Below are 18,147 nucleotides of genomic sequence, written 5' to 3'. Positions count from 1 at the left end.
ATTTGATAGTGGTACCGGTACCCGATACCATTTGCTCATCTGTTAGTGATGATACTATTCATTCCATTGTAATTTTAATATATAGGTAATTTAACCAGTGAATACCGGTGTCGAATCGGTACTGAAAATACACCAGTTTGGTAAATTTGATAGTGGTATCGGTACCCGATACCATTTACTCATCTGTTAGTGATGATACTATTCATTCCATTGTAATTTTAATATATAGGTAATTTTAATATATAGGTAATATGATAATAAAAAAGACGAATAATCATTTATTTTGTCGATCATGCACAAAATCGACTTAGGTAAAGTGAATCAAACATATATACAAATCCAATTTACCTACTACTATGTTGTAAAAAGGTTTCAAGATGCATAATTGGTGTTCTAAAAGGTTTAAAAGTCACAATCAAGTTACACGGGTGGTATGTGGTTGGGATGTTTAGAAAGGGTAAAAACTAAACGAACCATTTTGAGCTAAATCTGTATTAAGAGTAATACATTTCAGTGTGTGATTTATGATTTAAGAAACCAAGTTTCATGAGTTGGTCTCACAGTTAAGCGAATAGGTTAAGAGATTAATAAAAAAAGTTTTTTTTTTCTGTATCTATATAATTTTAATACAAAATACATGACGATGTGTGTAAACTTATACAAATTAACTACATTGAAAGCTCGACTCGTTTACACACCTGGATTCAACCAAATGGTCGTACGACCGACAACTTCGGCTATGGTTTGGTTAGAAGGTTCAACCGACTCGTGTACCCTCCTAGTTTTATTGTTACCAAAACACATCAAACTTATCTTTTTAATAAACAAACCCACCAAACACTTAATGTCCCTTCTTTAAAGCTATATACAAAATTGACAAAGTCAACAAAATCTCAAACTATCATTGACCACCAAAAAAAGAGTCCTTAATGTTTCTGATGGTCCCTATGGTTTTACGTTTTTTCACGTTTAGTCCCCACCTTTTGAAAATAGCAGGTATGCTCCCTATGGTTTGTTATTTTGTTACTCGGATAGTCCCCTGAGTAGATGTTAATTAGTTTGGAAATAGAAGGCATGCTCCTTATAGTTTATCATTTTGTTACTCGGATAGTCCCCCGAGTAAATGCCAGGGGACTATCCGAGTAATAAAATGACAAACCATATGGAGCATAACTGCTATTTTCAAAAGATGGGGACTAAACGTAAAAAACATGAAACCACAGGGACCATCCGAGCAATTAACTCTTTTTATAAACTTCTGGCCAGTGAATACATTATTCTGATATGTCAACTTAGAACAACACCAAAGCTTAAAAATATTTTGCATAAAACTACAAAAGTCAAAATTCACATGACGTCGTCTAACGGCGTTAAAACATCTAACCTTAAACATCCACATTACACCCTTCAACAACCTGGTACTTGACAGCAGGACCAACAACAAAACCATTGTTCTTATTCCCAAACGTTATATAAGCCGGACAGTTCACATTCAACCGGTACGTTGCCGAAACAAACGTTCCAACCTTCCATCTCACTCGTCCGATAGCTCTAACGTTAACCAACACTGTCCCAGCAGTCTCGTCTTCAGCCAATGACATTGCAAGGTATGGTGCCACTGGAACTTCATTTCCATAAAGATATGGAGACCAAACATTAACATCCTTGTGGCCTTGGTACGTTGGCGGAATCATTGTTGGTAGTGTGATTTGTTGGTTCCTATATGTGGCGTATACGTCTAGTTTGTCATAATATATCCCTATTCGGGAATTTGGGTTCCTAGAGGAAATGGTGATTTGGAGGTTGGAAGTGAGGGTAGTGGTGGTTGTGGAGATGTTGAACGCGTAAAGCGTGATGTCTTGGAGGGTGAAAGTAGGTTTCGTGGGGCGGAGGATGAGGTATATGAGAAGGATTACAAAGAGGATTAGGATGATTAGCGCGATAATGGCTGCCATTACATGGTAGTAGAATTTCCGGCGTTTGTAGTAGTCGTGGTGGTGGCCGCAACCATCTTTTGCGCTCATGGTGGTTGTGACTTGTGAGGAGGCTAAGATGGTTTGAGGTTTTGGTAAGGTTTTGGTGAAATGAGAGGGAGATAAACAGAAGTCATATATGTGTGTGTATATATAATAGCAATGTAGTATAATGTTAGCTAATGATTTACAAAACTAGTTTGTTAATTATTAGATATTTATTATCTTTTTTTTTCTAATACCGTTAATAGAATTTTTTTTTTTACATAAATTAAGATAAAGGTGTTTTGGAAAACAAAATATAATGTATTTGGTTTTGGAACTTGCTAAAATGGAATGTGTTGGTCTAGCCTTTTCTCTATGAGTTGTTACAGTAGTTAAAAGCATATTTATTTATTTTTATAAAATTATAAGAGCATTTTATTTTACGTATTCACTTTATGTTCACGTAAAGTCGGCCTACTTTCTCGACATGATTTTTTTTATCTTCGTATATGTATATGTGAGATGTGTATTTTTAACTCAGGATGATACGCGAATGAAAGTGAAGACGTAAAATTTATTCTCGTATTGTATGACATGATAATAAGTTAAATTTTCTTAGTTTGACAAACAAATAAGGTAATATTTAATCTCACAATTCATATTATTTATATTTTTTTGAAATTGATTAAATATAATAACTAACAATAACAAGTAGTGTTAATATCAACTTCAAAATATAATAAAAATTGAAAAACCTAACCACTGCAAGGAAGGAAGTTGTTGGAGGGACTGTTAGGTAAAAAATGAGAAAGTAAAAGGGAGAAATATGTGAAAATGTTTTACCAGAAAAGAGAGGGCGATTGATGACCAACTGCTTCCACCCACCATGTGATAAAGAAGCAAACGTTGCGTCGCGGCTGAGGTACGCTTCTCTCTCTCACTTCATTTATCCGACTAAATTTAGAGGGTTAGTTTATCAAAATACGTATATTTAATTTGGCCAAATTTAATAATAATTAAATAGATATTCTTGTTAGACGGTTATATGATTAAATAAGTGTGTTATGTGTCGTAGTTAAAATAATAGAGATAAGTGTTTATGTGATTCTCAAAATTCTATTCTCCCATGTTTTGTATTGAACTTTTATTTAACTTTTGCATAAAAAATGAAATATGATATCCTTTTTATAATAGCAAATTTATTTCCATACAAAATATAATTTTTTTATTGAACGAGAACTTTCATTAAAAGACTAGCAAGACTCTAGCAAAAACAAGCTTATAACAAAAAATTACACCAATTATTCCAAGTTAAAGACTTAAGCGTAGATCTATTCTTAATCCAAAGGTATACAACTTGATTTGTTCCATGGTTTGTTGTATAGTTGTCGTTTTGTTTGCGAATATTGCCTCATTTCTTGCTTTTCATATATTTCTTGCTTTTCATATACACCAACACGCCGTCAAGATCACACCGTTTTGATTGATACAATTTTATTTACATGTTTTACGGCAAATTTGATGTAAGATCATTAATCACTTTAATTTTAAAGTTTTAATTTGATGTAAATTCTTGATTTATAAAAAATATTCATACAAAATTATAAACTATTCAAAACACATATAAAGTTATCTTTTATTCAATTTTATAAAGCCATGATGAATATATAATAGCACTTATCTTGTAACACCCCAACCTGAACAGGCTGACGTGTCACTCATACAGATATCAAAACTAAAACCAATCCAATGTTGAAAACAAAAGATCCTAATTACATTTTCATTACATTACCGAAATAAAAATAAATCTTTATCTTCATGACACTCTTCACTTATTCCCCACGTTTCCCAAATTACCTGTCAAACAAATAAGACAAACACAAGAAAGAAACTACGGCTGAGCCAAAAAGTTGCTCAGTAACGGAGAAATCAACAGTAAAAGTAAGACAGACATGCGAACAGAAACATGAACGGTACTGATGTTAAACAAGTCTAGATTTTGGCACTGAAACAGATACTTATATAACTTGAATCCCAAAACTTATACTGAACAGATAACAGACACTGAACATAATCTGATGCATATAACATATCAAACATATCATAACAGAGACAAGACATACGTGACAACATATAACAGTAAAACAAGTCACGTAATATAGAAGCACCCACGAGCCAAAACAGAGGCATGCATGGCCATAGTCCATGCGCCGAGATGGTGTGTGTAGGCGCACACACAGTATTCCATCTCAACAGGAGTCAGGAGTCAGGAGTCAGGAGTCAGAGCTAAGATCGATTTATTCGCCTCTAGGGGCCATGTGCTACACAAGCACAAACTAGAAACGCCGTGAACTTTAGTTACGCACCGTCACGATGAGTGCCATGTCGTTGACGCCCCAACGACAAGTCTTATAATTGCTCGGGTGACAGAGTACAAAGCGTATCAGAAATAAAAGTATCTTGCCATAAGTCTAAAGGGAACATGCAATAATGAGTACAAGGTCTAAGGTCTATTGCATGCTACAATACATACCAACTATATAACAATACGAAACCGAACTAGTGACGAAAACATCCGTACTACAAAGTAACGGACTTGAATAAAAATACTATGATGTCAAGAAAAGGAATCCGTACCAACGACTGACGAAAAATAAAATTATACTATAATGTAAAAGAAACAGAATCCGTACCTTGTTAGCAAGCGAAGCAAAAATAAATTAAGTCGTCCTCAAATAGTACGCAAACCTATATATTCATTATTGAATTACAAATATTAATTTAGCTAGATAATTCTATGACTCAACGATTGTCCGGCGACGAAGACCTTACAACTCTTGACTAATTATTATAATGAGCTAAAACTAGTGACCATTCCAAAAGTAGTTTAGGAATTAAAGCATTTGATTGGCATTAGTATTTATAATTTAAATTTCTAAAAGTCATTATAGTCGTTTAATAAATTTTCTAAAAACTAAGTTCCTAAATGTCAAATACCTATCGACTTAAGTGAATTCTTTGTGGATCCCTCACAACACCAATGCAATGCAAAAGCATGTAATTAGTGAATAAATATTTATGAGTTTCCAATTTAAATTCAAAAACTATACAGGAGGCTAAAACTGCTCTCTTTTTATGCTAACCGGATTATGAATCAACAAACATTATCAAAACTTTTAGATCTTTACTCGGGTTATGTTAATTCTAAATAATAAGAACTTCAGTCGCCGGAACGATCGGAGCGAAACCATAACTTTTACCGTAGAATAGGATTTGATTCGATACCTTAATTGCAAAACAAAGCTAACCAACACCAAAGACTAAAGTTTCGAACAGAAACAAGTCGAGAAGCAGCAATGATGGCAGCCTGAACACAACGGACTAGCGTTATGCGGAAATTTATTTATCACGATAACAAAAACAAGACGAAGGGGGACGATAACTTGGTACCTGATCTGATCGGAGAACTAAAGTGACGGAACCCCGTTGGTAAATGGAAAGTTCCGACGAACAAAGTTGGTTACGACGGGATATGATGGGCGGTGCGTCGTAGAAAGCTCCGGCTAACAAAGGTGCTACAGTGGTTAGCGGAGTGTGATGGCTGGTTCGCGATTCCAATGGTTCGAGTAGCGGCGGCAGGCGGTGGTCAAATCGGTGGTTGCGGTGAGGTGGCGAGTGGTGGCTGCTGGCGGTTGTTAGATCAAACGGAAACATTGGCACGATCGATGGCTGATGAAACTTGGGGTTTTGTGGGATAAAGAAGGAGTCTGAATGGTATAAATCGGATGAATGATCGAGTAGTCATCCATAAATACCGGTCAGGTCGGTTCGTTTGAGCTTAGGAAAATATGGGATAAGGCTAAAGCACAGAAATGCGGCTTGACGGAACAGAATTTATATGTGGATAAAAGACTTGAAATTCAAAGATATCTTCTATTATTATTATTATATAGTTCAACGTCATCTAATATATTGCTAAAATATCCACTTAGATAAATTAATATTTCCATTAACTATATGTATTATTGGTTATAAAAAAAAAATAAACATGTGATGTAACTCTATATTATAATAGTTCGCATTTTATGAAAACAATTTAAATAAGTGGTACAATAACATACTTATATCTTCTTTTAGTCATTCACTCTTAGTATTATATTAAATTTATGAATATTACATATCTTGTCATCATTAGACGTTTTATTCTCCTTAAAAGAAATAGTCATCACTCATCATAAAACCAATCATGTTTTAAGAAGCTTCATATCCTCGTATTTACATACAAAACGGGAAACCCATACAACAAAGAGCCAATTATTTAGGCAAACTAAAAAAAACAAAAGAAAAACTGAACACTTCACATTTCACAATTACTGCAAGAAAATTTCCCATATTTCCAGTTTCTGGGCCTGGGCCACACCAATTTCTGGGCTGCTATGGGTTTTCCAGCCCAATACATCGAGGTGCCACGTTTATGGGCCAGTAGTTTGTACAAATTACTTGTTCTTGGAATATATGAGATAGGGATCTTGAGCAATAGTTAACACATCGGGTCTATCCTCCTGGTTATAAGTTAAGCACCTCCTAATAAATTCCTGCAAATAAAAATAATTTTAGAGTAAAGTCAACGGATGGTCCTGTGATTGACTAAAATTTTGGATTTGGTCCCTAGCTTTCTAAAATACACAGATGGTCCCTGTGGTTTGCACTTTGTAACGCTAGTAGTCCCCCAACTTTTGCTAAAAGTACATGGATGGTCCTCGTGGTTTGCACTTTGTAACGTGTATAGTCCCTAACTTGGATCTGCTAAAACCTTTATACTTGTTAGTTGGGGACTACATGCGTTACAAAGTGCAAACCACAGGGACCATTTGTGTACTTTTGAAAGGCTAGGGACCAATTCGAAAATTTTGGTTAACCACAAGGACATCCGTGTACTTTACTCATAATAACATGGAAGAAAACAGTAACAAAAAGAAAAAAAAAAGAAAATGGGTTGAAGAACTTACTTTTGCTTCATTTGAGACAGAAGGTCTAGATGGAAATTCAACTTTTCGGGCTTTAATTATGGTGTCTTCACGCAATATCCGTTCTTGTGTTTGATCGTGCCCGAAAGGGCGTCTTCCGAAAAGCATTTGGTACAATAGGATACCGGCTGACCACACATCAACCTATTTTGAAAATATATATAAAAAAGTTCATCGCTTAGTCAAATTCTTCCCATTAGGGATGCAAAATAAGTTTAAAATTTTTTAAAAGCCTAAAAATATCTAATTACCCTAATAAAAATGGATCACTACTAAACAAATATAATTAAATAAACAAACAAATTGTTTTACCTTCGATGAGATAAGAGGGATCTTACTTAGCTCAAAGCATTCTGGAGGCAGGTACCTGAGAAAGTAAAAGGGGATAATAACATTGATAATAGGACGTATTCATATTCAGTAAATCCCACCAATAGCAAAGCTAAGGTACGGTCTGAGGAGGGTAAGATGTAGACAGCCTTATCTCTACCCCGTAGGAATAGAGAGGCTGCTTCCAGTGAGACCCCCGGCTCGATAGTAGTTTTGCATCAAGCCTTGGACATAAGGCACATAACACTCAGCAATCGGGACAAAGACCGATTAGTGCATGTTCCCTTTTGTCTTTCGGCTATCAACGCCACCACATGATGCATGATTAATCGTCCGCCGCTTTTAACGTAATTTTCACGAACTTGGTAAAATAACGTTAAAATTAGTGCAATTTCACTTTTGCCCTCCGAGCGCCCACACATATATACATTATATGCGCATACCGCAAGCGGGGCGTATTCATAGATATTAAATAAACTTTAACTAATAATAACGATCAAAGTAAGATTTGGGGAGGTACAAGGTTTGACTTTTAAAAGTCAAACAACGAGTATAATCAGGTAAAACTATGAACGCTTACCAATATGTTCCAGCTCCCTGAGATGTAAGTTCCATGCCTTGGGATCCAACATCATCTTCCACAATTTTGCTAAGACCAAAATCAGTTACTTTTGCAACCCCAAATTCATCGAATAAAACATTCCCGGGTTTCAAATCATAATGAATAATCCGTTGGTTTCTTTTGTTCAAGTAAATAAGTCCTTGAAATATCTGAAAAATAATTATCCTAGCTTCTTTTTCTGGCAATATAGGTGTTGCTTTAAGAACAGCATCAAGATCTTTACCTGTATGTATAATGAACAATGAAATGTAATTAAAAAAACTTAAAACCAAACGGGAATTTTATTCTGTTTGGTGTCAACTGAACCATAAAGGTGGCAAAATAGGCGGTGACACAGGGTCGGGTAACAGGTCATAATGGGTAAATGTTGTTCAGGTTGGGTTGACCTCAGACACTCTTCAATAATATTGTCCACATATAAAAATGCATAATTATTATTTACAATAAAGTAAAACGCCATTTTCGTCCCTGAGGTTTGGCCACTTCTGCGACTTTCGTCCAAAGGTTTGTTTTTCCGCATCTGGATCCAAAAGGTTTAAAATCTTGCCATTTTCATTCAACTCGTTAACTCCATCCATTTTTCTCCGTTAAACAAGGGGCATTTCCGTCCTTTTTGACATTCTTATTAAAATAAAAAACACTATAAGGAGTAAAGATTCACCTCTGTTGAATTTCTCCCAACCTAAACCCTTTAATCATCACAAAAAAAAAAAGACTAAAAGACAAAAATACCCCTGACTTAACGTTAAAAAATAGATGGAGTTAACGAGTTGGATGAAAATGACAAGATTTCAAACATTTTCGATCCAGATGCGGAAAAACAAACCTTTGGACGGATGTCGCAAAAATAGCCAAACCTCAGGGACGAAATGGCATTTTACTCTTTACAATATTTTCCATTTTACTCTGAAGCCTTATCATAAATATTGCAAGTCAGTAATGATATGCATCAAGGGTATAACTAGAGTCTCATGTATGATTACAAAAGGTTTTGTGATTTCAAAAAAAAAAAAAACAATAATAATAATAAGATAATTTAAGAGGTAAATGCATAGAAAGATTATTTTGGGCGAGTTTCGATCTGTTCGAAAGCCATGTGACCTTTTTTAGCTAGCTTTTATTTTTACCTATGTGACCCGTCAAACATAACCAAAACCCATTGATAGGTGAATCGTGAATGAGCCAAAATTGCCACTTCTATTAAATCATATGGGGAAAAGGTAAAGAATACATACCGCTGCAGTACTCCAAAATTGTGCAAAAAGTATTTTGATCTATCTCAAAGATATCCCATAGCCGAACAATGTGATGGTGTACTAAGGTCTTATGAATATTATATTCCCGTATAGCATGCCGTATGTAACTTTGCTTTTTATCCTCGCTCCAATTGGCATTTAACCCATGAAGCTTGCATGCAACGTATCTATACTCCACCAAATCAAATGCCTGATAAAAGAATTACTGAGTCAAATCATAAGTAAATGGGTCAAAAGTCAAAACCACCACCTTTACAGAATATCACTTTAAAAAAAAGCGAGTATCATTTCAAAAATTGGCAGTTCGTGGAAATGTGTTAAAATTAAATGACAGTTAAAGTCACTCAAGAAAATATACAACAAAATAGATCTGACCTTATACACCTCACTGAATCCTCCTTTCCCAAGAAGATTTAAGAGGGCATATCGATGATTCAAGATCTGATAATTGTTGAAACGAGAACCATCTTCATCCCTTAAACGTTTCATTTCACGTATAAGTCGCCCCTTTTCTAATTCATACCGATCTCGTTCACGCACATAGGTTTCCTCTTCCTGTTATATATTAAACTTTGGTCAAAACTTTCAAACTTAGAAAGTTTAAGATGATATTGCATAAATAAGAAACTTACACGCTTGATGCTGGCTAGACGGGATTTGTAAATTTCATCCTGGATGATGACGTCTTCTTCTGAGACGCCTAATTCAGCTTCAGTTCCATCGCCCTTATCTTTAAAGAAAAATTAATGGATTTTAACTTGGGTAGAACAGTTGTATTATTTTTCATGCTCCAAAAAATAACAGGCTGGCAACTCAGAATCATATGCAGTTAATGCGGTAAAATATCGGATATCAGTCAAGGACCGAAATTTGAGATATAGGTTATCGCGGTGGGATATTGGTAATTTTAATATCATGCAGAATTTAAATATATAGCAATTTAACACTAACAATTCAGTATGCTCTCCTACCACTAACAAATTAACCTTTTTGCAACTTGCAAAACACTAACAATTGTAGCAAGTATGAACTGATTAAAACATAAAACATTGACATTTAACATCAACAATTAACAATTCAGACTTAAAACACTAATGGCAGCAATAAGAAGAAAGACGAATGGTAGAACTAAGAAGAAAGGTACTGATATCGGGAAAATCGGTGATATATCAGTTATATGGGTCAAATATTGGTGATATATCGGTCAAATATCAGTCAATATCGCCGATAATATCCGTACTGATATTTTAACGGATATTTTACATGGGGACAAATAACCGATATATCACCACCGATATTAACTGCATAGTAGGAATCATCCATCTTTATATCAATTTGCAAAGTATTTTTTAAGTGAATTGCTTTGAGGGTGGCATGGTTTTCAATTTATTATCTACTTATATTATATATCAATTCGTGTATTCAGCGTGTATATCCCCCCTAAGATTTGACCACAATCTAGCACTTTAAAAGAAACTAAACCAAATCTTCTATTAAAAGTTATTTATTTTTTATGTGTGTTATTTAAGAAAACAGGCTTAAAATCATAAGAAATTGATATATAAATTTACCTGGCTGTTTTTTCTTTAGTGACTTCCGCTGTCTCTCAACAGCCTCCCTTAATTCCAACAAACGCCTCTACAAAAGAAGAAAACAGTATATAAGTAATGTGCATGGCACGGTCCATTTAAGAACTATTTGTTATTGAAGAAGAAACGATATGTAAGTAATGTGCATGGCACAGTCCATTTAAGCACTATTTGTTTTTGAAGAAGCGGTAAGTAAGTTTACAGTTTTTCGTACATCAATAGATTTCTGATAGTTGTTGAAAAATCAAAATAATTGCATAGTTAGCAATGGAGTATAATTCTATATTTTGGTGGTCCATATCATCTATTGCCCTTGACCTCAGCTCATATTGCTAATCTATTTACGTTTAGGCCTCCAAATTTTAGGCATTACTTAAGTCTATTTGCCTTCAAGTTTCCATTATATACTAGGTTCAAGGAGTTTAATTTGGGAGGTTTAAAGTGATCCCTCAACAATTATTCTATATTCATTTAGCAATAAGAATTCTTAACCTTTATGGTTTATTTTTCCTACAAACTTAACGCGACCGTAAAGGAAGCATTTAAATTCCATTTAAGAAATAGAACACACCAGGTTAGCATTAAGATCCTTGATTGCTTGCCCGTCTTCCCAAGTCTCAGATATGACTGTTCCAGCCCTGCAGTTTGACCAAAAAGCCATATTAATCAAATTTTAAATGTATTTCAAAGAAAGTAAAAGACAGAAGATAAATTTGTACGTTGGTCAGCCACTAAAGTCTAACAGATAAAAAAATTATATGATGCTACTTAACTGACTTTATGTAAAAGAGTATGGATTCTATATTGACTTCTACTGAAGATAGGTTGAATGCCAGTCTACCAAAAAGTCAACAGATAATTGCCTAAACTGAAGTAATACTTTTGAATGGTTTTACCTGATAACGCCCACATTGCCAAGCCTCAAAGAATCATGTCTTACTTTCATTCTAGCTTCTTGTCTCTCAGCTTTAGAAACAGATATCAGCAAATCAGATATCACTTTCATTCTCTGCAATGTAGAATTATATATTTAATGATCTTATTAGCAATGTAGAAAAAAATGCCATACTACTAAATAAAATTTAGAGTAAAATGCCAAAATCGTCCCTGAGGTTTGGGCACGTTTGTGTGTTACATCCAAAATAAGAATTTTTTGTCTCTAGACCCCTGATGTTTCATTTTTGTGGCCATTTCCATCTGAATCACTAACTCAATTAAAATGTATTATTAACTCAGGGACGATTTTGGCAATTTCGTTAACTCAGGGACAATTTTGGCAATTTACCCATTTATTCTTTTGTTTTTTAAATTTTATTTTTTATGTTTAAATATAACTGTGTGTATGTATGTATATATACCATATTTATACTTTTTTTATTTTTTTATTTAAAGATAAAAATTGAAATTAAAAAACAAACATATAAATGGGAAAATTGCGAAAATCGTCCCTGAGTTGACGAAATTGCCAAAATCGTCCCTGACTTAACGATACATTTTAACTGAGTTTGTAATTTGGATGGAAATGGCAACAAAAATGAAACATCAGGGATTCGGTAACAAAAAAAAAAAAAAATCTTATTTTGGATGTAACAGGCAAAAGTGTCCAAACTGCACGGACGATTTTTGCATTTTACTCTAAAGTTTATCCATGTTAATCTATTCTTGTAGAAATGCTAGCTGATGAAAGTGATATGAGAGCAGTAAAAAGAACTCACTTTTGGTTTCACTTGTTGTTCGTTACTTTTAAGCTCCTTCAGTTCCTGTACAACACAATAAAACATAAATAGTGATTCCTGATAGGACAAACTGACAAAGTATACATACAGTTTCTGAATTTTTTAATAGGAAGCTGATAGCAACTACACCTTTTCCAACTGCTGGCATAGATGTTGATATTCTGAAGCCTCTTGGCGTGCTTTCCTTAAATCTTCTTCTAGTGTTGTTATTTTGGCCCGCAATGAAGTAATTTCCTCCTTTTTGTAGAGAAAACAAAGAAAAGAATACTTTAGGTAAGAACAAAGAATAGATGACACTACTAAGATGTATGGCATTAAACTTGATATATATAACATTACAGCTAGAAGTGGCAATTTCTAGCCCATTTACCTATAAATGGATTGATTTGGGTTGCGTTTCATCTCAAACAGGTCAAAAAGTCACCCAAAGTCTATTATTGATTTATACAACCAATTTACTCAAAGATTTAGATTACTATTGTAATAATACTGTTTTTGCAACCATAAATGCGGATCCAGGGGGGTTCCTGGTTCCCAGCCCCCAGGAACCTCATCGGTTTGGAAAAAAGTAGTGGAAACCTTGATGATTTGGGAAAAATTAGTGAGAATTAGCGAGAAACTACCAAAAGGAACCCCCTGGAAAAAATTTCTGGATCCGCCACTGTTATGCATCATTTAAGGAAAAAGTAAATAAAATTCAAAAAGTATTCACAGGGTCAACCCGGCCCGCTTAGATCAGTATTAAGAAATAAGACATAGTTCTTTTAAGCCAAACACATTTTGCCACCTCTATATACAAATTTATTTAGCAAAAGTTTTACAAGAGCCTTCAGTTTTCCTATTGATATCCACATTTCATCAATCAATAACCTTCATCATATTTTTCCCATTTCATATAATGATTCCTACACAACACTTAATGCATACTCAGTTGTGGGTAGGCAAAATACCTCTAAAGAAGCACGTTCATTTTGTCCAATTTGTTCTTTTGCTCTGCTACTCTCCTAAAAGATATTGAGAGAGAGAAGATATCAAGTATTTTTAGGCAACAAAAGATTAATAGTAATTTCAAAATCATAACTTGCTTATCCGCATAAGGTAAGTAATTTTATTTTCATGTCTCATATGCCAATGTAGATGCCATTGTATGATAGCATATGGCAAATGTGAACCTCAAGTATTATAACATATCCAAATTCTCTAGGGCTCATAATTTTACTATATGTGTACCAGTTGATCAGCTTTAACTCTTTAAGTATGCCCATCTTCAATTGTATTTGCAACTTTCAAGATCGATATGTCTAGCAAATAAGCACACATGCCCATCTAGGACACCATATTTATAGCAGCTGTTTCTGCTGTGACCCTGTCATGTTTTATTTGCAATATTTTCCATTTTGAGACATCATTTTCCCATATTTACGATGTTTAATCGTAAAGTTACTCATTTCTCATCAAAAGTTACAATGATGGTTCTGAGTTTTCTGACTCCATCCACAATTATTCAATAATGTGTCATTATCAAGGATATTTTAGGCATCTTATTACCAATCATACGCTTATGTTACATTGCATATTATTTCCCTTGATAGTCCTGACATTCAAATTTGCAAAACAAGCTGTAATGCATATTATTGTGCATTTGTGCCCATTGTTGATCTTTCTGAAGTAAAAAGTTGTACATGTATTGTAACATACACATGAAAAATGAACAAAGATGGCACCAAAGATAATATTTTTCACTGTGTAGCATACTTCATCCACTGTAATTTTATTATTAATAATTAAAATGTATACACAAACAATGTGTATTTACTTCAATGTAATGTGTGAAGCAAACATATGTGCACTTTCTAGAAACATATGTTTGCTTTTGGGCCTTTTAGATGAAAACAATAAGGTAATATGTCATGAAACGCAGATTAACTCTACTAATAGAACTGAACAAGAATGACTACAACTTGTTAAATTGTGATGCAACCATGGTTCACAAGTAACACATATCATACATTACATCTTTCATCATCAAACCTATACGGCACTGACTTAACACAGACAGTTAGATTCTAGGACGGATGAAAGGGTAACCGAGTGGAATCGAAACCAGAGGAGGGATGGGATAAGATGAGGTAGTATGCTATACAAGAGAGGAGAGGGTACCAGATGAATGTCTTCTTTTTTAGTATACAACTCTATATGATATACTCTTGTTACTTAGACACAAACAATGAAATGGTTGCACATAAATTATACCTGTTGATGTGAGTTTTCAAGACCATTTGAGCTAGAATTTTGTATCCTCGTTTGATCATTAACTTGGGACCCACGTCCTCTGGCTTGAGTAGAATTCCCCTTACCCCGGGTTTGTTTTCTCCTATTTACATCTGAGCCACTCTTAACGTCCACAGTTTCCACAACCTTTGCTACCTGGATTATTTACAATAAGAAGATAATGAAAAATATATAATGAGTTACTACCAACCACATATAACTGAGTAAAATAACTTTCAAAAAAAATGTAGAACATGAAAGTTCATGATGATGAAAAGGAACGGAGAAGAAACATTTTGTAATAGAACAACTAGAATTAGACATTGACTCATTATGTGATTTGGCCTTTAAAATTTTAAGCAATAAATCAACCTTAGTTTGATCGGATGCAGTTGAGTCAGCATCATCTGTGAGCTTTCTACGCTTCTGAAAGTTAGCTTGTATGAGAAATTCTCTCCCATTCTGACAAACAAATGAAAATTAAAGATCAAATGCAAAGCATAAACTTTAAGAATGCCATATGACACAGGAGTAAAAGCAGCGCTTCCTATCACCTAAAAGTTTCACATCTTTAGGGAAAAGCATGTCTAACTTTAAAAAATGCATGAAGAATTCAAAACATCTATGTCTTTCAAAAATTTAGCTTCGAATGAGAACATTTGACGATTGACCTCCATATGAAACGCGAAAAAATACACCTTTTTTTCATTCTTGGTGTACCGATTTTCCTTAACGGGATAGACGATAACTGATTGAAACTAGGAAAAACTTCAATTTGTTTTGTTATTCAAATTAATGAACATATAAGTGACATTAAATATCATGATGAACCGACAAACGGACTAATTGTGATACCGAAAACTAAACTATGTTTTCTAGAACTCACACCTAAGCCGCCCGTGATGCCTAAACCTCTAAAATAATCCGAGGATCAAACAAACTAAGCATTAGCATTGCTTCTAACCGATAGACCTCTTCAAACTTCTACATTAAAGTCACTAACCTACATTGTTCTCAAATCACACATAAACTACAGCAAACAGGAACTTCTATAACAACAAAAACTGTAACCTAATTAAGAGAATATACTTAAATACGTATCAACAAAAACAATTTCAAATAACTCACACTGTCATCCTCTTCAGAATCACTAGAATCTAACGATTCAGCACAAATTCCACCAGCAGAATTAGCTCCAAACTTCGCAGCAATCGCAGAAGAAGAATTAACCGAAGATCGCGTGGTTGTTTGTGCAACAGGAATCTGAATAGCAGACACCACAGCAGCCGTGGAGGTTTTACCGACCATTCGAGCTTCAAGTTTGGCGATTTTAGACGGCAACGATGAGTCGGATTGGTTAGAAGAGTTTGAGGTGAAGTGTAGAAGCACATCTTCTGACATTGTTGATCGATTAGGTTGAATGAAACCTTGTTGAACTTACGATTCAAGACAACAGAAGCTAGAATTGGATGAAAATGGTGGTGTAGCGAGATCGCTTGTCAGAATGGAAGCATTTCTGACAAGGATCGGAGGATGCTGATTGGGGATTTTGGAGAATTAGGGTTTTTTTTTAAGAATTCTTCTGTTTGGCGTTAATCGGTGATGACGTACAGGTGGTCAAGTGGAGGGACGAGCGGAAATGATTTTCAAAGAGGTACATGTTTAGAAACTGGATTCTGCCCGGCCCGTGTTATGTGTTTCGGTTGCTTGTATATACTACTTATAAAACGATCTCAAAAAAAATACATTGAGTCAACCAACTAAATTAAAACACTATCATACGTTTGCTTAAGGAAAACAAAATCGAAAGAAAAACAATGATTTTAAACAGGGGGCAAAATTGAAATTTTTCAGGATAAATGAGCGTGTTTCAGGCAGCCTCCTGGCACGAATAAAAATTATACCGAGTCAAACAATTAAAACAAAGCACTTCTATAGTTTTGTAAAAGAAAAACTAAAACGATGGCATGACTGTAATTTTACACTGGGGCAACATCGTAATTTAACTGTTAAAGCAAAGGAAAACGATGGAAAAAATGTTAATTTAAATTGAGGGCAAAATGTAATTTGGCTAGGTGGGGAAAAAACAAAACTAATGGCAAAACTGTAAATTTAAAGTGGTCAAAATCATAATTTTTAGATGGGGCAAAAGCATAATTTTATTTTTAATTGTGAGGAAAAAAGTAATTTTGAAATGATGGCAAAATCGTAATTTTAAAGCAAGGATACAATCGTAAATTGGTTGGGCCAATGAGGGAGCGTCAGGAAGCTTCCTGACACTAAACACCCATCTTGTGTCTGTAGTTATACATTTGGGCAAAATCGTAATTTTACTGGGAAAGCAAATAAAAACGATGACAAAAAAACAAATTTAAATTGAGGGCAAAATCGTAATTTAGCTGGGAGGAACAAAACAAAACAAATGGTGAAACTGTAAATTTATACAGGGCAAAAGCGTAATTTTGAAACGAAGACAAAATTGTAATTCTTATCTGGGGGCAAAAACATAATTTTATTTTGAACTGGGGTAAAACATAATTTTAAACTGATGGCAAATCGTAATTTTGAAGCGGGGACAAAATCATAAATTAACTGGGCCCAAAGCAGGTGAACTACTGTTCACCATACTTCATAAATTTTATAGAGGTAATGGGGGTAAAAACGTAATTTTAAACTGACGGCAAAATCGTAATTTTAAAGCGGGGACAAGATCATAAATTAATTAAATTAATTGGGCCCAAAGCATATGAAGGGTATGTTTGGCAAAAGTAGTTGGTGGCTGATAGCTGAAAGCTGGAAGCTGGTAGCTGGTGGCTGGAAGCTGGTAGCTAGTAGCTGTAGCTTTTTAGATATATTCGGTGTTTGGTAGAGTAGTTGTAGCTTTTAATAAAATGTATAAAATGACTAAATGGACATCACTAAAAGTTTAGAAAGTTTGTTCATTAAAAAGTTCCTTATTTTTAGAGGTTAAAATAGTCATTTTTCCCTAAAAGCTTGTAGCTCCTTCTAAACGCTACTAATAGTAGCGTTCAACCAAAAGCTTCAAGCTTCTAACCTAAAAGCTCAAAACTCTTTCAACCAAACAAGATTTTTTATTGAGTAGGAGCTTTTTCTTAAAAGCTTAAAGCTAGAAGCTCCTAAAAGCTCATAAAAACTCATGCCAAACATACCCGAACTACTATTCACCATACTTCATAAATGTTATAGAGGTAATTATGTAATTGAAGCATAACTTGTGTAAATCAATCATCTAAAAAAAGTCTAGGACGGTTTCTAATTAAATTGTGAACTAGCTAATAAACCGCTTCAAAGTTACAAATAAGTTGTAATAATAAAATGATTGAAGAGGCTGATAGAT

General features: G+C 34.3%; 2 protein-coding genes and 1 long non-coding RNA gene across 4 annotated transcripts; all 3 read right to left on the bottom strand.

Moving 5' to 3' along the window:
* Positions 1-1,229: 1,229 nt before the first annotated feature.
* LOC110899882 (NDR1/HIN1-like protein 1) lies at positions 1,230-2,125 on the bottom strand. Its single transcript, XM_022146777.2, has one exon. It carries the CDS (start codon positions 2,022-2,024, stop codon positions 1,386-1,388), a length of 639 nt encoding a protein of 212 aa, XP_022002469.1. The 5' UTR covers positions 2,025-2,125; the 3' UTR covers positions 1,230-1,385.
* Positions 2,126-3,597: 1,472 nt separating this feature from the next.
* Positions 3,598-5,842, bottom strand: LOC110899884. The gene is made up of 4 exons (XR_002570621.2): positions 5,409-5,842; positions 5,244-5,325; positions 4,652-4,706; positions 3,598-3,815 (listed from the first exon to the last, which is right to left on the bottom strand). It is a non-coding gene; the product is annotated as an uncharacterized LOC110899884 (long non-coding RNA).
* Positions 5,843-6,167: 325 nt separating this feature from the next.
* LOC110899880 (serine/threonine-protein kinase TOUSLED) lies at positions 6,168-16,448 on the bottom strand. Of its 2 annotated transcripts, XM_022146775.2 has the most exons (16): positions 15,918-16,447; positions 15,162-15,251; positions 14,772-14,945; positions 13,469-13,522; positions 12,648-12,755; positions 12,498-12,542; positions 11,679-11,791; positions 11,354-11,420; positions 10,765-10,831; positions 9,826-9,923; positions 9,569-9,748; positions 9,173-9,383; positions 7,896-8,160; positions 7,298-7,352; positions 6,968-7,129; positions 6,168-6,553 (listed from the first exon to the last, which is right to left on the bottom strand). In XM_022146775.2, the coding sequence occupies exons 1-16, from the start codon at positions 16,188-16,190 to the stop codon at positions 6,455-6,457; spliced, it is 2,061 nt and encodes a 686-aa protein (XP_022002467.1). In that variant the 5' UTR covers positions 16,191-16,447; the 3' UTR covers positions 6,168-6,454. The 2 variants fall into 2 exon arrangements, with proteins under 2 accessions (XP_022002467.1, XP_035837568.1); XM_035981675.1 differs by lacking the exon at positions 13,469-13,522 and having other exon boundaries at positions 15,918-16,448.
* Between the last annotated feature and the right edge of the window lie 1,699 nt (positions 16,449-18,147).

The sequence above is a fragment of the Helianthus annuus genome, chromosome 13 (genome assembly GCF_002127325.2).
Source record: "Helianthus annuus cultivar XRQ/B chromosome 13, HanXRQr2.0-SUNRISE, whole genome shotgun sequence".
Lineage (NCBI taxonomy): Eukaryota > Viridiplantae > Streptophyta > Magnoliopsida > Asterales > Asteraceae > Helianthus > Helianthus annuus.
The sequence above is the reverse complement of the archived record's forward strand: the minus strand, read 5'-3'. Positions and strand labels throughout refer to the sequence as shown.

Coding starts and splice junctions, on each gene's coding strand:
- LOC110899880 (XM_022146775.2), bottom strand. CDS start 16,190: ATGTCAGAAGATGTGCTTCTACACTTCACCTCAAACTCTTCTAACCAA. Junction 12,756..13,468: donor ATGAACGTGCTTCTTTAGAG/GTATTTTGCCTA, acceptor CTCTACAAAAAG/GAGGAAATTACTTCATTGCG. Junction 12,543..12,647: donor TATGCCAGCAGTTGGAAAAG/GTGTAGTTGCTA, acceptor TGTGTTGTACAG/GAACTGAAGGAGCTTAAAAG.
- LOC110899882 (XM_022146777.2), bottom strand. CDS start 2,024: ATGAGCGCAAAAGATGGTTGCGGCCACCACCACGACTACTACAAACGC.